Below are 21,313 nucleotides of genomic sequence, written 5' to 3'. Positions count from 1 at the left end.
GTGCCACTAGAGGGTGCCACGGTGCGGGTTCGCCGAGGGGCGCAGCGGTGGCGCTGAGCGGGCCGGGCCGGGCCGGGTCTGGCGGCTTTGTCGCTCCGGGAGTTCGGCTCACGCACGGGGAGGGAGGGGAGGCAGCGCCCCGCACCAGGAGGAGCGCGGACTCGCGTGGGCACGGCGCGGACACGGCGGCCGGGGATGCCCCGGGCCCCGCCCCTGTTGCCATGGCAACCTCCTGGCACCGCCCCCGCCGCCGAGGGAAAGCCGCGACTCTACGGTCCCTCTGGCCGGCTAGAGAGGACGGAGGAGGAATTTCGTTTCGCCGCTCTGTCCTTCCCGCGCTTCCCAGCCAAGAGCGGTTCCGGTGCCGCAGCCCGTTGACTATCGCGACTATCGCGACAACCGGGCCTCTGTCGTAGAGATTAATCCCGCGGAAGTGGGCAGCTCTACTTCCGGCGCTGATCGCGGCCCCTTCCGTCCGTAGAGCCGGGGCTTGTCTAGCCGCGGGACCTCCCTCTCTATGGTCCGCGCTGTTCCCAGTCTCCTCAGCGGCCGCTGTCGAAGCCGGGAGGAGCGCAGCGGCGGCGGCAGCGGGTGCGGGCCTGGCCTGGCTACTCTGGTCCCGTCCCTTCCCTTCCCTGCCCGTGGCCCTCGTGTCGGCCATGGAGCTGGAGGTGCCTGAGGAGGCGGAAAGCTCGGCTGTGGCGGGTGCCGGTGCCATCACCCCGGAGGCCGGCGTGGGGGGACCGGACGCGGCAGGAGGTAACGGGCGGCGAGCACCGGGCTGCCGGCACCCTGGGCCGGGCTCCCTGGCGTGTTCCCCGGCGTGTCGCCGTGCCCCCGAGGGGCCTCTCCTAGCCAAACCCCCCGCAACCTGTGTCCTGTCCTCCCTGGGGCCCGGAGTGGTTGGGCCCAGCTGCACCCCAGTGGGGCGGGGGGTGAGTGGTCCCTCCCGGCTGGGTCCCCCGCGTTGTGTTTTGTGTCCCCCGAGAGAGCTCGGAGTGGTTCAGGCCCCCCCCCGGTACCGCGTGGTGCCGTCTAATTGCCGCTGCCCCCGGAGACCCAGAATGGTTCCGCCCCACCGGAGACCCCCGGGGCACCGCGGGCGGGGGCAGAGCTGGGGCTGCCCTTCCCTCCCGGGGGGTTTCGGGCCGGTGCCTGCTGGGACCATTGGAGCAAAGTGCGTAGCCCAGCCCCGCCGCTTCTCTCCGCACGGTACCGCTCCCCAAGCCGGTACCGGTCCCGGGGACGGCGGCGGGCGCTGCGGCAGCCTCGGGGCCGGGTCACTGCTCCCCCCGGCAGCTGCCCGCTTGCCCGAGCCGGGCTCCCCCAGCTCCTTCGGGGATGGCCGCGGGCATCGCCTCCCCTGGGGGGCTGGGTGGGCCCTGCCCGGATCCCGGGGATCCCTCGGGGGGGTCCGGCAGCTCTGGTACCCGCTCGGGAGAAGGACCGAACCTCCAGCAGCTCAGGTTTTGGGTTTCTGGGTTGATGCTCATGCATGTTGGTGGCTCTGTGAGTGCATCTGCCTCTGCCGCTTAATTACGGGTGGTTTGTTAACAGCCTCCCCGCTGCCACCTTTGGTTTTGTGGGGGCTCCACAGCCCCACTCTGGGCTCTCTGTGGGGCCGATGCGAAGCTCCTGAGCCTGAAGGCAGATGCCTGAGCCTGAAGTTGATTCAGAGCCTGCTCTGAGGCTTTGGTTGTGTGATGACAGCAGTCTCCTTGTCCTCCAGCTGTAAATGGGGATCCAAAAAACAGCAAATTGCAGCAGGAGCCACTATTATTTCTGAGATGTCATCTGCTACGTTGAAGGGGATGGCTGTATTATGTCATTTTTGGTAAGGTGCTGAGACTGAACAAGTGGCAATCTGTCCCCAGTGCTCCTGCTTCAGTTCCTTGGTGCTGCAGGGAAAATGGAGGGGCTGGCTGCCTGCAGCCTTTCCCTGGGTGCTCCTGGCTCTTCCCACCCACTGCTCGCACCTCTTTTTTAGGGAGGTGCTCCCAGAAGATTGTGGTGTGCCTGGTGGACTCCCATCTTGTGATTCAGAGGGAGCAAAAGGCAGAGTCTCTTGCTTATTAATTAAATATTGTTTATCCTTCTGATTTCTCTGTTTTTTGGGAGGTCGAGGGATGCTGCTCAGGGCAAGATCAGGTCTCCGTGAAGACTGTTGCTTTGGAGGGTGTTTAAGCAGGGACTGTGTGTTTTTCTTTCCTTTGCAAGTTAATCTGAATTTGCAAACCTGGAGGGTGTTTGACCTTATGCTGATAGTAAAAATAATGAAACAGAGACAGTAATCTCACCGGTGCTTTGATTTTTCGAGTCAAGTTGCTTACTCCTCACTTGGGTAGAGTCCAAATTATGTCATTCAGCCTCAGCTGCACTTGCACCTGAAGCTCCTGTGAGGGCTGAGGACGATGTGCAGGGTGGCTAACCAGGATTTTCTGGAAGAGAACAAACGTGGGGACCCTGGAGGTGGCTCCTGGTGGGTTGTGTGGGGAGGCAAAGCTCCAGCTGCAGGCAGGGTGTGCTGGGGTCAGGACTGTCCTCTGCTGGAGCAAGTCAACATGCTCTGTGGTCCTCGTTGCAGCAGATGGGAATGCTGCATGCCAGAGTGATGTGCCCGGAAGCAGGGGGGGTTGTGCTCTGTTTTGTTGTCATTCAAAGCTGATGGCAACAAACCCAATTTCTGTGTGCGGCGCTGATGCCTTCGCTTCTGTCTGGAGCAGTGGTGGAGGTGCTGAAGTGCTGGGGACCTGCCTGTGCTTTGTGCCACTCACCTTGCTGCTTGTGCTGTTGGTGGTGATTTATCAGCATAGCTGAAATCTGGCTCTTCATTGGAGAGCAAGGCTGGCTGGGGGCTGCACTCTTGCTGACCCAACACGGTGGGGTTAATGCAGAGTGGGGTTTGGGTCAGCAAGGACCTTCCCAAGTGCTCGGTAAATACCAAGAGATGAATGAGCTGGTTACAAGAGTAAAACTGGAGGCAGGGGAGAGGAGAGGCTGAATGTCAGGGAAACCTTGACAGTAGGTTGACTTGAGGTATGGAGAGTCTTCTGAAGGGAGTTCTTGGGAGTGTCGTAATATCCATTGAGGGAGAAAACCTCATTTAGTGCCAGCTGCTAGGCTGGTGCATGAACCCACAGACCATATTTGTCCCTTTCTGAGAACCCAACTTTGAGGTTTTAAAAGTTTTGTAATGACTGTTTCAGTAGGGAGTTTCAAAATGTGATGGGTGTAAATGGCTGCTGTGCCTTCTCCCCAAATCCCTATCCTCTTGCCCAGGGAAGAGGTGCAGGAAGTGTAAGGAACTGTTTTCCAGTTCTGTGTGAAGAGCAGAGCAGTCAGCAGGATGGGCAGCACCAGGGGTGTCAGGGTGATAGGTGAGCACTGGGATCATTCAGGCTGGGGTGTCCTGAAACAGCTGGATGAGCAGAGGGCACAATGCTGTCCCTCTGTCTGAGTGCTGTCTGGAGACAGAGTCTGGAAATTTCCTTTAGTCCAAGGTATTGGAGAAGTGTTAGTACAAAACTGGTAGCAGAGGTGGCCTCCATCTTGCAGAGGTGGAAATTTTCAGATGGGGAAGTCAAGTTGATGTACATTTTTCACATCTCCCATTCTGTGGTTGCAGTCTGCCCATTGTTTATGGCTCAGAGCCTGAGCAGAAGCCTCCAACATCTTCCTCAGGATTGATTTCTTCTGCTTTAGGGAGATGAAAAGATTTAACAAGTATGTATGCTCTTGTTCAACAGTTGTCTCACTTGTACTCAGAGCTGGACACAGCAAAGTGGAGATCCTGGCTCCAGGCAGTGGTGCTGAGCATGCTGGATGCTGGTAGCACCTGTAAGGCCATCTGCAAAAAGCTCTGAGAGAGCCTTGATTGTGACAGAGGAAGAACAGTATTGCAGCTCTTCCCACTTTGAAGTTACTTTTGAAGGGTGGCTGGAAGCAGGTTTGTTGTGGGGTTTTTTTTTCAGTGAGCAGATTAGAGATAAGAGAAGAATTCCAACCTCTGGGGCACACGCAGTTCAATCCAGTGATGGAGAGGGAAACTGGAGAGAGCTTATCTGTTTGAGGAAAAATCAAATGTAAACATCATCCCCAACATGATTATGGTTCACAGCCTCCTTGGATGTCACATGCCTCTTCCCTGTGAAATGGTGCTAGTGAAGATGATGACAGAGGGAGTCAGCTGGGCAAAAACACACAGAAAAACACCCTGAACTTTTAAGGACCCTGCAGCTACTTCACAGTCGATAAGTCACAGCTCAGCTGCAGGGAAGGAGGAAGTCAATGAAAATAGAATTCAGGCTACTCTGGCAAATTAATTATCCTTTAAGGTGTGAATGAGCTGGAAATGAATAGGGAAGCTGGAATTGAGGGGTCTGGGAGAGCTGGGCACTGCCCCAAAGGGTGCTGAGCCCATCTTGGTGTCAGGACAGGCTGGAGAAGGAATGCCCAAGAACCCAGGGTGAAGAATGATTAATCTGGTTTTCATTAACTAGCTTTTGGCATTGACCTGTATATAATAGCCCATTCTGCTGCTGCTGGGTCTGTGTCTGGCAGATCTGCTGCTGCATCTTCTACTTGGAAAGCTCAGTGGCCTCTCCAGGAAGGCTCCTCAGGGAATGACCCGAGTGGAGTGGTTCACTGGCATGACCATTATGGGCTCTAGTCAGTTGCGTATTATTAATTGCGATTAACTGGCTAGTTAATTGCATATTAAATATGATTTTTCCCTATAAGGTGGCTGCAGCCTGAAAAGCAGCAGCAGGAATTCCAGAATTTGCTTTCCTCACAAACACACATTCCATTCACAGTCAGCTGAATCCAGGTATGGGCCTGTGCTACACCCTACAGGAGCTTGGAGAGCCCTTCTCATCTCATGCTGGTAATGTTTCTGTCACATTTATTATTCCCATTCACTTTTTGGGGTTGCCAAGCATATTGCTCTGCAGGATGCTTCCACAGAGGTCTGGCAGGTGCCTCACTCCTGACATGGATGTGGTGTCCCTGCTTTGGCTGTGTGTAGGTGGGAGGGACCTTCAGCAGCCTGGGTGATGTTGGGGACAGAGCTGCTGGTTGTGTCCCTCAGAGGAGATGCTTCCTCTCCCAGCCTGGCTGTGGGAGAGCATGAGCCAAGGTGGGTCCTGCCCTCCCTGGCTGGTCTGATCCCATGTGTTTGCCCTCCCTGATTCCCCCCCCAGAGCTGGCAGGAGCAGAGGGGATCAGTTTTGAGGTATGCTCTGTGAATTTTGACACAGAGGCCTTGACACTTCCTTTTCTAAAAGATAGATGAGCATGGAGAGGAGTTTGAACTCATAAACAGCAGCAGAACAGTGGAAGGTGGCCTAGGTGGGTTTTTTTTGTTTCCCATGAAGTGTTTCCAGGTCTCTAATCCAATTTTCTGGTAGCTTCCTTTGAATTTAATTTGTTAAAAAGCCCAAGTTGACAGTGTCACTTTTTTTCAGCTATGTCCCATGCTGTTGCCCTCTAGGCCTGCAAGCTGGGTTGCCTTATGAACGTGCCCAAGTACAGAATTGCAGTCACATCAGACTGGATGCCTGTAGTCACATCCACGGGGCCAGGCAGAACCTGTTTTTTAAACCATTGTGCAGATGCAAAGCCCCAGATGGTTGTTGCAGGTTCCCAGAATGTAGCTTTGTGTGGTATTTCACCATTTCTAAATCCATCTGTGACTGGTACAGAAACTCAAAGAAACAAAATATCAGCATTTTCATAGAATCCCAGACTGGTTTGGGTGGGAAAGGACCGTAAAGATCATTCAGTCCCAACTCCGTGCCATGGTCAGGGACACCTCCCACCAGCCCAGGGTGCTCCAAGCCCCATCCAACCTTCAACACTGCCAGGGATGGGGCAGCCACAGCTTCTGGGGACAACCTGGGCAACCTGGGACTCAGCACCCTCACATCAAAGAATTTCTTCCTAATGTCCAACCTCAGTCTCCCCTCTTCCTGTTCAAAGCCATTCCCCCTCATCCCATGCCTCCAGGCCCTTGTCCCAAGTCCCTCCCCAGCTTTCCTGGAGCCCCTTCAGTCACTGGAAGGTGCTCTAAGGTGCTCTAAGGTCTCCCCATTGCAGCCAGGCTGAACAACCTGTTTATTTTCTATATGTCTTACTTTGTTTAAGCCTTTGGCAAAGCAGAATTCCAGACACAAGCACCCTCTCTGTGTGTGTTGCTTGCTGGTGATGCACCACACCATGTGGTGTGTTCATCCAACAAGCAAGTGCAGCCACGTGTGTTTTCCTCCATGTGGACAGATGCTGTGGTGAACACGTGCTGTGCTGAGCCCCTGCCCAACCAGGGCTGCCCATCCTTTCTGCTTCACGAGTGTGCTCATGGCAATGGACCAACAGGAGTGCAGTGGAAAGGTAAATCACTGTGAGGGACTGTAAACAAAAGGCTCAAAGGCTCTTTAATGCTGAGATGAAACAAGCATAAGAAAGTGAGGGTCATGTTAAAAAAAACCAGACTGATAGCCTGCATGAAGCCAGTTTTGTCTTGATCCTTATCAGCACTGACCTTCTCAGCAGAACAGCCTGGTGTGGCTCACCCACCTGCCTGGGAGCTGTGTGCCAAAAGGAGAAGCATCTGCTGGCTTTCCCAGGCTCCTCGCATCCTCTCTGGATCACCAGCAGACTGAGTCCCTGGCAGGGGAGAGGGGCCTCTCCAGGCAGCCCTACAAGAGACGGTGGTATAAAGGTAGTGTTGGGGAGTTTCTCTTCTTTAGGTAGGTCTTAGAAATACTCTATTCCTGGCACTTGTTTGAGTTTTTCAGTGTTGGCAGTAGTTGAGTTGATCTCAGGACTTTCTGGGAAACGTTTTCTGTAATTAAAAATCTAAAAGTAATCACTTCTTCTCTTCTCACCCACATATTTAAGCAGAAAATGCTGTCAACCCCTAATTAAGTGTCGTCGTCTTCCATCATGCGTTCTTGTGGCTTCCCCAGCTTACGTGTGGGTTTCTGCACTGGTTTGTGGTGAATAACCCAGGCTGAGTTAGAGGATGTGCTGACCTGGTGAGGAAATCTGGAGATTCAGTGGGTTAGGTTGCCCTGATGTTCACAGCCCATCAATGCTGTTGGTCACTGCTCACCAATGCTGTGGTCTTTTCACCCTATGAGTTGGCCTCTTTTCTTCTCTTCCATAATACAGCAGAACCACTGCTCCTCACCCACTCAGTTTACAAAATAGAAATGCAGACAGCCAGGGAGTCCACCTGTAATGTGAAAAGTTCTCTTAAATATTTACTGTATCCCAAAAACAAGTGGGAATAGTTGGTATTTGAAGAAGAGCAGCATTGGTTTATAGCACAGAGGTTGTGTATTCTGTAGAGAGCTGCATCTCTGACAAATGGCTGTCAGAACTCTCCCTCCAGGTAATTGCAGAGCTCTGCAGCCATTAGATCTGGAGTTGCAGAAACCAAACCTCACAATCTCCAATCACTGCCTGCACACTTTGCAATCAGTGCAAGGAGTGTAAAACGCTTTGCAGGCTCATTGAGGGGGCAGAGTCCTCATCTCCTCTGTAATTAGCCCAATCTGCATGTTCTCTTTGCAGAAATTGCTATTGGAGAGGAAGGGGAGGACTTCCTGGGAGTAAAGAGAAGTTGGAAACCGTCTGTTTGCTTATATGGGGTCTTCAGTGTGTCAGACCCACCTGCTGGATGGGCAGGCTGGGCTGGGTCCTGAGAGCACATCTCCTGCTGCACAAGGCACTGGTGGTGATCCAGCAAACGGAACCAGCTGGGTCACAGCCTGGTGTTTGTCACAAGATTGACCTGGGCAGATAGGCTGCTGCTTCTGAAAGGTCCTGGAGATTAGCTGAGCATGGGAACACCACAAGCTACAAGCTCGTGTCTTTGTTCTGTGTGAAATAGCTCCATGTCCTGAACCCGGAGGAATTAGTGGATTAGAGGCTGAGGGGAGCTTTGCCTTGTTTGCAGTCATTAAAACACAGCAGCACTGTTGGGTCGGGGCTGTTGGGGAGCTTGGTACCAGTCAGACTCCAAGTAGCTGAGAAGCTGACTGCATAACATTAAATCTCTTGCCAGCCATGCAGGGGGATGTTGTTTAATTCAGCTTCTGCCTTGTGCTCTGCTTGACATTGTTAAGACTTCAGTGCTTCTGTGTTCTGGATTTGCAGTGGTCCCATTGGTGCCTGTGGTAGCTGTTGCTGAGCAATGCTCTCAAATGGGGCTTGGTGGCTCCTGCAGAATTATCTCTGTGCTTTGAGAGTCCATGTAGCCAGACTGGTTAATAACTCTTCGTTTAAGCTTGGTGATGCTGTCTCTGATGAAGCTGTCAAACTGCTCTTCAAATTATTACTGTTTCTGTACCATGGTAGACTCCTCCTAATTCTCCTGAAGATCTTGGAGCACTTTGACCTCAGCCAGCATTGAGCTCCTGATAGAAAGGCAGCTCATCACCAGAGGAAGGAGCCAGTTGGGTCCCTACTTTTTCACTGAATTTAGTAATTTAGAGTAATTCCCTAGCTGCTCCATGTTGTTTTGTTTTGTTTTTTCCCCCAGGAGGATCCTGTGGGATCTGCTACATTTGAGACTGGGTAGCTGAGTACACGTGGTGGTTCAGTGGGGCTGGTGTTGGAAGCCAGTCCTTAGTGTAACTCAGTGGATGCACTGGGATGCTGCCCTTCAAAATAGGTGTCTTGAATGTGGAAGTCCATGCTGGTGACCACATTGGACAAGAGTAAAATTAGTCAAGATTTTTTGTTTTTTCATTTGCTGCCTGGCAAGATGTTGTTTGAATTATCAGTCAAACTTTTCCTTACCTTGGAGTTTGTAATTTTCAGTTGCTGCTTCATGTTCTGTCACCACAGGTAAATTAGGGCTGAGATATCCAGCGGCTGAGGCAGTCACCGAGAGTAGTGAAGCACAACCATGATGGAGTTGAGAACTGACATAAAAAACACATGTAATTCCCATTAAAAGAGCATCGTTTGCAAAGTCAGTCTCTAGTGAGTTCAAACATACTTTCTGCCTCCCTGGTTGAGACTGCCTCTGGGCCACCTGAGCAGACGCTGTCTTGCTCAAACCCTTCTGGGGCAGGAGGGGCAGGGAGGAATAAGGTAGGTAGCATAAAAGGTAGCATAAAACCTGATATTTAAAGCAGGACTTATGTAGGTCATCTTAACCTGCTCTCCCTCCTCCCCTTCTTGAAGGATGAGAGAAGGTCCTGGCCATGTTTCCTGCAGGGCAGCAGTGGGGTGGAACAACCTTTGCTCTCTGCTTTCTACCTTTGGAGCATTTTGTGATCTTTTCTACTAGCTTATCACCACCCCAGCCCCTAAAAATCATCTCTCCAACAGCAAAGCAGAATAATGTTTCTGTGCATGAAAGGAATGGCTTCAGCATGTTCTCAGCTATTTTTTAAGGTGGAATTCCTGATCTGTGGGTGTAACTGCATCTGTTTAAAGGGTAGGTTAATGGCCTCTTGAGCTCTGGGGCATTTACTCGTTTTTTCTCCAGTTGAAACTGGGCAGCAGTGCACGGTAGTGCCTCAGTTATTGTATATAAATATATAAACCCCTTTCTAACATGTGTCCTTTCAGCCCTCTGGCTCTGGAGTTTGGTTCAGAAGGGCTGTGTATTGATTTTCATTCCGGCCTGTACAAGCTCAGGTAATTAAGGGCACTTGGTACCAATTTGAGCAACTGGAGTCTTAGGAGCAATTTTGGTTGGTGCATCAATGCAGCACAGAAAGGGTTTGGAGCACTGGAGGAATATTTTTATGTCATTGGCAAGTTTTGAGAGATTTTGTGAAAACTTTCCAAAGCTCAAAGCCACATCTCCAAGGTACTTCAAGGCTCCCAGCAGGTGCCCTAAACCAGCTAATCACATCAGCAATGGAAGCATTGACAGCAGTGCCTCCTGCTTGTTTTGTTGACACCATTGATAAGATCTTGGGGGTTACAACAGCTGAGATGAGACACAGCTGTTTATCTCAGAGCCTATTCAGTTTCATTACTGCTTTGTCCAAAGTGGATCAGCTTCTGGCCACCCAAAAGCCCAACTTCAGTCCAGTGTCATCCTTGATGTCCACTGATTTTCGACTTGAGGTCCTAAAAATCTGTGGGATTGTACAAAAATCTTCAGGCTTGGCATAAGGCCTAGAAACACAAGTTTCCATCTTACAAAGTAAAACAATGGCAATGAGCTGGAGTCTCCCATTGCAGGTGGCCTGGTCTCTCCCTGCAGGATGCTCAGCTCTCTTCTCAGAGCTGGGGACTGAAGTTCATGCTGGGTTTGTGATGCAGATGGCATTTATTGGGATAGTTAATGTGTGGAGAGGGAAGGCTGCAATGTGGGGCAGAAGTGATGGTACTTCGACAACCAGATGACAGGGAAAATCTGCCCCTCTCTGGATTTTTGTTTGTTGTGTTTGGTGCTTTCTGTGAGCTGGGCAGTAAGGCAAGCAAAATATGATGGAAGCCTCAGTGTGGGCAGGATAAAGCAGCTGGTGACAAAGATTTCGCAGTCATTTTCTTACTATAGAATCTCTGCAAATCTGATGGACCAAATTTCATGGATTTTTCAAGGCAAAGTTGTCCTTTCTGCATTTTTCAAGGGAAGGCAGCTGGCTAAAGTCATGATCTGGCTTAGTGCTCTTTCCCTGAATGTCTGCCTGATGGCTCTTCATGCAGTCAGTTTGCTGATGCTGATGCTCCATTTAGATGCTGATGTGAAGCTTGGTTCTTGCTCCGATTTCTTCATTTCACAGTTCCTGTCTGTGCAGCCATTTCTGCAGTGTGTGTATCCCTGTGCCAACGGGTAATGTGATAAGATGTCCTATGTGCTGCTGAAAGGGTAGATGCAATACCTGAAACCACTTGTCTTCTCCTTAAATGTCACTTTTGAATGGGTGTTGTCTATAAAATGACAGTTTTCCTTTCTGTATGTATTCGGTGCTGCTCTCACCATCTGTCTGGATGCACATTGATGGGGGCAGCATACAAAACTGCATAGAATGTGCTGGCAGAAGAGATGCAAAATAGTCCTGAACTTCAGAGATGACAAAAACAGCAAAAAATTATGCTGTCTTTGTCAACATTAAGTGACGTCCTCTACATCCCATTCACTTACAAGGCAAAAACATGCCTAGGTGGCATCTAGAAACAAGGCAAAGTTTTTTAGTTTGGCCTATCAGGTGATTATTTGTGGGTTTAAATAACACATAGTATATTTTTGTGCTGGTGAGGACTGTTTGTTCAGTGATCCCAACTGAAATTTGGAAAGCTAACAATTGCTTTTGCTTAATTTACTACTTTTTTCCCCTGGAATGCTAGCTGATGTTACAGGTTTTTCTGTGGGGTGGATGTTGTGCTGCATTTTGTAGCTTTTGATATGCAGACTGTTTTTTTAAATTCCAGGATGCTTCCTTTCAAACCAGCGTCTCTCCAGGCTTAAGTTAACTTTAATGGAAGAGAAATGATGACAAAGTCTTTCTGCGCCTTAGTCTCAGAGGGCTGGATGTTTATTTTCATTTTGGTATTAAGTAGGAGTCACTGGTGGATTAACTATCTAGGACGCTCTTTTGAGAAAGAGGCTTCTAGGCTGGTAATGCCAGAAAATGCCTATTAAAGAAAAATGAGACAATGAAGGAATGAACATCATGAAACACCTAATTGCTTCTGCAGCTTTGTCACAAACAAACCCATGCGTTCCTATGGATAATTGCAGTCTTCACTGCAGCTCCCTTGCAGAGAGCCTTGAAGTCCTGATAAACATTGCTCTCTCTATAAAACAAAGCAAAAAGACCATGTACTTTGTCAGATAAGAGTTATTTCAGTTAAAGGCAATAATTGCCTTCCCTGTTTCATTTTGGTATAGTGAACTGGATTGCCCATTGGATACCAGATGCAGAGCTCGCCCATATAGGTATGAAATTAAAGACTCTTCTGAGGTGAAATGCTGGTGCTGGGTGGCTTGTCAGGTGTCAGCTGTGAAGAATGTGGTAGTTTAGGAGGAACTTAATACCTGGAAGCTCTGATTTTGTATTGGTAGGATGGCAAAGTTTTTGGGAGTTACTCTGGGGATAACCAGTGCCTCAGTTCTGCCTGCACGGTACTTTGGGAACCTAAGTGCTCTTTTTGAATTTTGCTTTTTGCTCTTTTGTGTCTTTAGCTGGGACAAGCACCTGTACGGACTCTGGAGCAGAGCTTGTTCCCAGGTGCATAAATAAATGTTCATAGATGCACTTGGTTAAAGAGAAGTAGTAAACACCTGGCTCAGCCTCCAACTGAAAATACTTAAGGCTGGGCTGGAGAACCTGCTTTAGTGACCTGGCTTTTGAGCAAGCTGCAGATCTGTGCCAGGAAGAACCTGTCCTTCAGCTGTGGTTACCTGTACAGGAGGAGACTGTCTGTGGTTGTCGGTGTAACACAACTGAAATGTTCTTGTAGGCAGGCATGTGCGCCAGGCTGCCCCTTCCTGCCATTTCTGCCTGTCTCACCTGTTTGTATTTCCTAAGACCTCTAGAAGTGTTTTTTTTAAAAATTATTATTTTGGGGGTAACTTATTTTCAGCTGATAGCTGAGTCACAAGCTGCCATGCTGCAGCCAGGATCCCAGGGAGGGAAGAGACTACTTGCTGAAACTTTGACTTACAGTTTTTGGCAGCACACTTCATCTTTTGGGCTTGTTCTGCTGTGACTTGTTTTGTTCCATCTGTTTAAGTTCCATTGTTAGAGCAGAGCACACTGGTCACAGAGAGCAGAAGTGCCCTTAACAAGACTGGTGGGAAAAGGACACGGTGGAGAGCAAGAATTTAAATTTATTCTTAACCTACAGCCCCCCCATACCTTGTGGCAGTACCTTTTTGTCCCAGAGGTCCTTCCTCAGCCCGACAAAATGGATGCAGGCTCTTTCTAGAGCTGCTTCTGCAGGGTTGCTTCTGCAACTACTCACAGAGCCCCAGGAGAGGAGGGGAGAGGAGAGGAGAGGAGAGGAGAGGAGAGGAGGAGAGAGGGGAGAGGAGGAGAGAGGGGAGAGGAGGAGAGAGAAGAGGAGGAGAGAGAAGAGGAGGGGAGCGAAGAGGAGGGGAGAGGGGAGAGGGGGGGAGAGGGGAGAGGAGAGGAGAGAGGAGAGGAGAGAGGAGGAGAGGAGAAGGGAGGAGAGAGGAGGGGAGGGGAGGAGGACTGGAGGCTTGGTGCCTTCCTGGGTGCCAACCTCCTCAGTCTGAAGGAGCGAGTAGGTATTGGCACGTGCAGGGAGGGACAGATCCATCTGGAGGAAAGAATTTGCAGTATCTGGGAGGGACTAAGCAGTTTGCTGCCAGTCCTCGCCATGGCTTGCTGTAGGGCTGTGCAAAATCTGTGTTGGCTGTGCAGGAAGAGCGTGCAGGCACCACAGGTGGCAGGCTGGTGGCGAGGGCACAGGAGACACTGGTGAGAAGCAGATCTGGTCTTCTGCCCCATGTGAGTCAGGGTAGTTGATTTTGAGTAAGGCCAAGAAATCTCTGATAACTTGGTGCCTGGGGAGCTCAGTGGGACATGGATGCAGCTGGAGAGCTTGCATTTGGGGTTGCAAATGCTGACTCTTATAGAATTAGGTCTCTGAAAGATGTATCACTGGTCCGCATTTCCTATCGTGTCTTTGTTAACTGATGGGTTTTAGTGGGACCTTGTCAACTTCAAAACTAATCTGAATCATGTAGAGGCTGTGCTCTTCAAGGGGCAGTTTCACAAACCCATGCTCTAAAAACAGGTCCAGAAATTCAACCTGATGCTTTTTTGCCTTGATATCTTCTTCTGAAACAGGTGAAGTTACAGATGTCTCCCACCTCCTCTCCCACCTGACCTTATCCTCACCATTGCAGTCCAGATCTGTAGGTACATTGTGTGTTCCAGAGTTGTCAGCAGCACCCATGGCAACCTGGGAGTGTTTTGTGAAGGGGACTTCATTCAGCCTAATGTGAGCAGCCTTGCAAAAGGACTTTATATCCAGTGACGCAAATTGGACACGACCCCGTCCTGAAATCCCCTTTCAGGTCTTCAGTGTTTGAGCACCCTTCGAAAATCTCTGTCAAGTGACATTAGCAAGAGCAGAATTAAATCTTAGAGGATTTCGCCGAGCAGCTTTGGCTACTGAGTAAATCAGGAAATACTCCACTCATAAAAAATCCAGGTGCATCTTCAGGATGGGTTGTGAAGGATGGCCTGCAGGCAAAAGAGCTCATTTTTTTCCCTTTGGGGTTTGCTTCTGGGTGGGATGCTGAGCTCCCAGTTTTCAAGCTGTGCTTGCTGTGGTAGCTACTGTGTGCCCTGCTATTGTGGGATGTGGTTATTGGGAAACTTCAGGGAGATTTCCTTCCCTGTTGTGACTGTAGTAACTGGACTTGAACTCATCTTTTAGAAGGTCAGAAAATGGAAAATTTGGGGTGGCAGATAGCTTTCTTCAGTTGTATTCTATTTAAATGTAATTTAGTCTGCGAATAATTCTTGACTGTGAGTGAGCATAGAGGGTAATCTTTCTGTTGAACAACATCTGTAGGAAAGCAACAGTGGAAGCAATAAATGTTCTGACCCCCCTCTCCTGGATTGGAGGTTATGATTTTGTTCAGTTGCAGAACCCTCTGTGAGAAAGGGCTGAGAGAAAATAGGGGGAATATTATTGTCACTGTCTCATATAATTTGCAGTCCACCATCATGTCTGCTGTGCTGCTGCAAAGAGCAGTTTGAATGATTGCTTTGACTTGCCAGTGCTCTCCCAAGATAGGCTGAGATTCTTTGGAGGAACAGCCAGGGGAGTAATACTGTAAGGGGAACAAAGCTGATGCTGTGCAAAGGCATCCTCCTGCTCTCTGGTTGAAGGGGTTTTGCCTTCTCAGTACCAATATGCTGTGTTATATATCAGCTTAAGAAGTTTTGGGACTTGCTGCAGTGAAGTTATCCTTTTTCCAGACACCAATTGCTTTTTCCTTGCCTGGTACTCTCCTTGCAGGAAGGATGATGAGTTGCAAAGGTGGCTCCCAAAGGTCATGGTGGACAAGGGCCTCCAGCAGTGCTAATCCCTACCTGGCCAGGGGTTGCTGAGGTCTGATGTTAAGCTTCTTGCAGCTGAAGCACTGAGGTAACCTCTCACTGCAAACCCTGTGTATTTGGGACAGAATAACTGCTCTGGTTCTGGCAAGGAGTGTGTAACCAGGGATTAGTCAGCTTGTGCTTCTTCCCCTTTATTAGTGGCACTTGGAGAACAGCATGATGGAGGATATGGCTGAGCATCCTTTCCCTGCACAGGGGTAAGGCTGCAGAGTTAAAAGTGCTGAATCCTGTTCCTAGGCAGGAGCTGTCTGCAGGCAGGGAGACAGATATTTAGAAAACAAAGGAGGGAACTGAATTCTGGACTTTGACAAGCTGTCTTGTGCTTCTCTGACCTGGGGTTGGGAAACTCTCTGGGGCCTTGTGACAGCTGAAAACTCCACCTGAACACACAAAAAAGAGTCCCCCAGGCTGCCAAGGATTACACACTCCTGTCAAGTCCCCAGTGTTTTTGCAGCACATCTAGAAAAGGCAACAGGAGCTGCTGTACTACAGCTCTCCCAGCAGTCAGGAGATGCTCCAGTGCGGTGGTTGGGACCTGTAAGTAGGAGATGGGAAGCTTATCCTACCCCTGAGCAAAGGTAAGGGGACAACTGGATGAACTGGCTCTTCTGGATGATTGTAAGGAACATGACTTCAAAGTCCTTCAGACTTTTATGGCCTTTCTCTAAATCAGAATCATGGTTTTAATGGTCCATTGAGCCTGGATGGTGTCACACGTGCAGAGAGCCGACTCCGTCCTGCAGAGGTTACACTTCCTACTGTGATGAATGCTGTCTCTAATTAATCCTAATCAAGCTTTGCTGCAAGTTCTGGTAGAGAGATTTGGACTTGCAGGTTATAATAGAGAAGCCAGAGGCTAGGAGGAGGCTGGTTCCCCAGCACCACTGCGGGGTCTCTGACCTTGGGGGGTCTCATTTTTCTCCCTCCATGTGAGCAGCAGGGAGAGGGCTCAGCCACTCTGGACGTGCCAGGGAGCGTGTGTTGTTCCACTCTGCAATCCTCCTGTGAGTGGTGGTGTGGAAGGGAGCAGGAACACTGTGTTCAGATAAAGCTGCACCTTTCCCATCTATCAGATGTTCTTCTGAACATCCCACTGGATTGTGTAATTGCAGAGTTGAATGTGGAGCCGAACGGCTGCAGCCTTTTCCACTACCGAGTGTCAGCTATTGTGTGCTCCTCTTGATGAGACTTTTGTTTTGCTTTTTTGTCAGCTGTGTCACACAGTTCAGGCTCTACAAAATTGTCCTTTTTTTTAAAATTTTTTTTTCACTACACGCAGCTGATCTGAGACAAGAAAACAAATCAATCCTTTTTACATTTCATTTCCCTGGTCTTGTCCTGCTCATTCCCTGCTGTAATTTGACTTCCGAGCTGTGAGTGCTTTTCTGGTGAGTCGTCAAGGAAACGTTTTAGCATGGTATGTCCTGGCTCCCCAAGGAGGGCTGCACCCAGGACACCATCCTGCACCCACAGCCAAGGGAACGTGTTCACCCCTGCCTGCCTGCATCTTCAGTTCTGCTCTGCCTCCTGAGGTGGGGGAAACACAGAAAGAGTTTCTGCAGAAAAACAAAAATAAAATAGGTTGGTAGGTGCCTTTACTGCAGAATCACCCCTGTGTGGCAGCCCCTTGCAGTGGTGATACTCCAGAAGTTGGATGCTTTGTTTCAAGTGACCCTGGCCAGGTGATACAAAGCTCAAAGTGCTTGGTCCTGGGGTAGCACTGACAGTGGAACAGAAAGAGTGTTTTGGGCTTTGGGGTTCAAAATCTCTGGGGCAGGAATGGGTGTGGGGCTTGGAACAGGCTGGGGGGCTTCGTGCTGCCCGCCCATCCCAGATTAATTGGGGAGGGAGGGAGGGAGGGAGGGAGGGAGGGAGGGAGGGAGGGAAGGAGCTGTGTCACTGCTATGGAGTGGGTATCAAACAATGCCTGAGGCCCCATCCTACCTAGCCAGTACATTAAGCTCTTTCTCTTAATTTGTACAAAGCATGCTGTTCCTTTCCCTAACAAGTTTATGCTCAAATAAACAAGACAAAAGGCATGGGAAAAGAGTGCAGCACATAGAGTTGGTGCAGCAAATCATGGGTTGCAAATGTCATCTTCCCTTCATGAAGTGGAGGTGGTTCCTGTGTGCTTGTAGCAGTGAAATGAAGCAGGGAGTTGGTGTGGGTGGGGAATGGGAGCTGAGGACAGGGAGGAGAGCAGGGCAGCCAAGGTGGGATTAAAGGGGTTTACTTCTCTCCGGCTGCCCCTGGAAACCCAGCTTCAATACTGCCCAATGCTGCTAGCATTTTTATCTGTCTGCAGATAACTGCTGGACTTTGAATGGTGACTAAACTGTCTTGAGGAATGTGGAACTGCAGCTGCCTTTGAACAGGGGCTCTCCTCCTAACTTCCATTCTGGTCCATAGGGATGGAGAAACCTTTGCCTAAGGACCAGGCTGGATGAGGGGACACAGTGGGGACACAGAGTTTGTTTGTATTCACACAGCATGAGTTTTGTGTAGAAGATCTTGAAAATCATTCAGTCATCAAATGCTCCATAGAAAAATTAATACATTTTGTTCTCTGAGCTATATGTGGATTCTATATAAAAGGCAGGATTTATCTCAGCTCATTTTATTTCCATGTTATTTCAACAAGCTCTTGAAAGGCAGAAGCAGCTCTGGGCCCAGGGTGCAGAGCAGTCGGCTGCAGCTCATCCTGCTGAGAGATGCTGCATTTCAAGGGGAAAGAAACCCCAACCTTTTTATTTAGTATTATGACTTACTTGATATTTCTCATCCTAGTCAAGCTGTGTTGTTTCATGGAAAGAAAATATGTTTAATGATCAGAAATAGGTCATCCTTGGGCTCCTAGTATGGAATAAGTTCACCATGAGCCAGCATTTTGCCCTTGTGGCCAAAAAGGCCAATGGGATCCTGGAATGCATTAGAGAGAATGTGGCCAGTAGGTTGAGGGAGGTCATCCTCCCACTCTGCTCTGCCCTAGTGAGACCACGTTTGGAGAACTGTGTTGAATTCTGGTCTCCCTAGTTCAAGAGAGACACAGGGAACTGCTGGAGAGAGTCCAGTGGAGGGCAGCAAAGGTGATGGGGGAGCTGGAGCATCTTACAAGGAAAGACTGAGAGAGATGGGACTGTTTAGCCTGGAAATAAAACTGAGGGTGGAACTTATCAATGTTCATAAATATCAAAAGGGCAAGGAGGATGGAACCAGACTCTTTTCAGCAGTGCTCAGCAACAGGACAAGGGACAGAGGGCACAGGGCACAAACTGCAACTCTGGAAGCTCAATGTAAACGTGAGGAAAAACTTCTATACCGTGAGAGTGATGGAGAACTGGAACAGGCTGCCCAGGGAGGTTGTGGAGGCTCCATCTATGGAGACATTCAAAACCCATCTGGATGCAGTCCTATGTAACATGCTCTAGGCAGTCCTTTAGCAGAGGTTGGACTCTAGAGGTTCCTTCCAACTCCAATGATTCTGTGATCCTGGACACCTGGAAAGGGCAGGTTGTAAATAGCTGCTTTTTCCCAGATGTTGCTGAGTCCAGCTTCTGCTCCCTGTTGTGCCTTCTCTAGTGACCACCCTGGGGTGCCACTTCACCCTGCTGAAAGCCAAAGCCTCATGTTTCAAGTGCAAGAATAAATCAGGAGGTGGCTTTCTGCCATCCCTTTTGACAGGGGCTGAGTCTGGCACTGGCTCCTCGGAAAGCCCTGGCTGTCTCATGCATTACTTCATTGTACTACAGCAGAGGGAATAGTGACAGGACAAGGGGTAGTGGTTTTATACTGAAAGAGGGTAGATTTAGGATAGACATTAAGAAAAAACTATTCACTGTGAGGGTAGTGAGACACTGGAATAGATTGCCTAGGGAGGCTGTTGATGCTCCATCCCTGGAAGTGTTTAAGGCCAGGTTGGATGAAGCCTTGTGCAACCTGGGCTGGTGGGAGGTATCCCTGCCCATGCAGGGGGGTTGGATTTTACGGTCTTTAAGGTCCCTTCCGACCCAAACCATTCAGTGATTCACATGCTGCTCCTCAGCTGAGGTGATTTTTGGCGTTTTCTCTGAATTCCTTCCCCCGTGCCCCGCTTTTGATTTAATTTCTTTTTACCAGCAGTCCCTTATGGGAAGTAACAGCTGCCTCTTTTGATGGATGCATTTCATTCCTTGCCTTTCTGCATTTCAGCTGCAACGCATTTGCTACATGAGTGTAGACTTTAATTTGTGCAGCTCAGGCCAGGACTGTGTTCTTTGATGCTTTTGCACATCATGCATTGGTCAGATGGGATGAAGCTGCATCTCAGGTGGTCTGATGGAACAGTAACTCGCAGCCTCCTGACTGCAGGCTTCACTTCCTCTTGTCAGCTTAATGGGTTACTTGAGTGTCTCACCTTGTCTTGTTTTCAGTCAAATAAATGTACAATTAAATCCAAACCTCCTTTGGGTTGGGGTGCAGCTTGTCAGAATTTCAGTGCTTTCTAGCTGATTACAGCTGGGTTAGTATTAAATGTCAATTTTGCAAAGGTTGCTGTCAGCTCAGTAGTTAAAAAGTAAAGAACAAATTCAAAAAAACCCAACAACAAGGAATGCATACTGCTGGGTCAGCACTTTTAGAGAGCTGTGCTTTGAAAACTATCTGTGTGTGATAGCAATTGCTACTGCCTGATTGAGAGTGAGTGGCAAGTTGCAAGTCTGGTGCCTTCCATTTTTGGAGGGGTCATGTTGGTACATTCTCCAGCTGAAGAGCTTACATGGCATTTCTATTCCAACATATTTTCAGTTGCAGTCACATTGTATAGCTCCTGGTAAACACTTACATAAAGTGAAGTTTCTGTTGGAGACGCAGCACAGTCTCTGGCTGGGGAAAGGGGTACAGATAAATCAGTTACTCAAATTTGCTTTGACTTCTCTAAAGCATCATAAATCATCAAATACTTACAATACGTATGTCTGTGTGTATGCATCTGTCTTATAGAGGCCTCTGTTGAGTGTTTGTAAACTTTCACAAGAAATTGCTTTTCAGTGGATAGAAGCATCTTGTGGCCCTTCCTGGGTTTATAAGCATCTTGTGGCCCTTCTTGGGTTTATAACAAAGGGGGATTTGCTGGTAGTTTGCCTTACCTGGTTTGGAGAGATCCAAGTGACCTTTTTTTCACCCTGATGAGATTTTAAAATTTATTGAGAATTGCTGAATGTTACAATTGAAGCACTTGTTTCTGGGGCTCTGGAGGAGCTCGAGGGTTGGGATGGGGTGAAGCAGGGCAAAACACTGGGGTTTCATCCCAGGGTTCCCCTTCCAAAGCTCCTCCTCACACTTCTGCCTACACCTTCACTAAGCTGTGCCAAATCCAATAAGAATCATTTCAGTCAGCTTGGGAAATGTTGGAAATTCCCGCAGCAGAGCTCCTGTTCCCTGCAAACTTGAGTGCTGTCTCTCATGGCTTTGTAACCCCTAAAGCTGGAGTTAAATCAGTTCTTGCAAGGCCATCTGTCAGCTTGTTTGGGATGAGCACAGCCAAGTGCCACACACTGAGTAGCAAGTGGAGGAAGATTTTTTAAATTTTCTGCATAGACAAACTGATTTTATCAATCTGATTTTATTATTTTTTGTAAGGGAGGTAGGGGGAAAGGGGTGGAGGTTTTACTCGTAATCTTCTTGTCCATGTGAAGAATCATTTCTCCTGGATATCTGCAGTTCCTTGCCTCTAGTACCTTCCTTTTGCATGGGTGGTTGGTGTTGATTCCACATTTGGTAGGTATACAGCAGCAGACACTTAAAATCTGGGAATTAAAGTGGCTTGTGGTGATTATCGCAAAACTAAAGATAATCTCCTGCTCTGGAATTGTGACAAAGTGCATAAAAGAGATTAATGCAGTAGGAGAGTGGTCTAGGCTGTGGCAGGGAAAGCATCATCTCCCTGGCCTGAGGACCTCTTGGCCATGTGGTGTTCCCAACCTGGACCAGCATTTGTCTCTTAAGGTTCCTTTGTGCTCTTGAGTTGCTGTTCCAGATCATTCCCTGAAGTTCATTAGCCAGCTGCTCGCTAAGTGCCACATCTCCTGCTCTCTTGGCCATTGTCTTGGGTTTTGAGACATCATAAAATTGTGTTGCTTTAGGCCAAAGAAATATTTTTTCAGAACAAAAACTGGGGTGGAGTTTGAACTAGTGAGGGTCCTTTGAGCTGCTGTGGTCCCAAGGAACTGGAGGGGGTCAGGTGGGGGTCAGGCTCTTCTCCC

At 49.1% G+C, this 21,313-nt stretch overlaps 1 protein-coding gene across 2 annotated transcripts in view; it reads left to right on the top strand.

Annotated features, from left to right (window-relative positions):
• The first annotated feature begins 384 nt into the window (after positions 1–384).
• Positions 385–21,313, top strand: part of PIP5K1C (phosphatidylinositol-4-phosphate 5-kinase type 1 gamma) — a 47,585-nt gene continuing 26,656 nt past the window's right edge. The window contains exons 1-2 of one of the 2 annotated variants that reach the window (XM_030466154.1): positions 4,819–4,885; positions 6,277–6,387. In XM_030466154.1, the coding sequence (XP_030322014.1) occupies positions 4,831–4,885; positions 6,277–6,387 (166 nt within the window). In that variant the 5' untranslated portion in view covers positions 4,819–4,830. Of the gene's footprint in view, positions 760–4,818; positions 4,886–6,276; positions 6,388–21,313 lie in introns of those variants that run through there. The other variant, XM_030466153.1, reaches the window with a different exon arrangement.

This window comes from Calypte anna, chromosome 28 (genome assembly GCF_003957555.1).
Source record: "Calypte anna isolate BGI_N300 chromosome 28, bCalAnn1_v1.p, whole genome shotgun sequence".
Taxonomy (NCBI): domain Eukaryota; kingdom Metazoa; phylum Chordata; class Aves; order Apodiformes; family Trochilidae; genus Calypte; species Calypte anna.
Note: the sequence above shows the minus strand (reverse complement) of the source record. Positions and strands in the feature narration are given on the sequence as shown.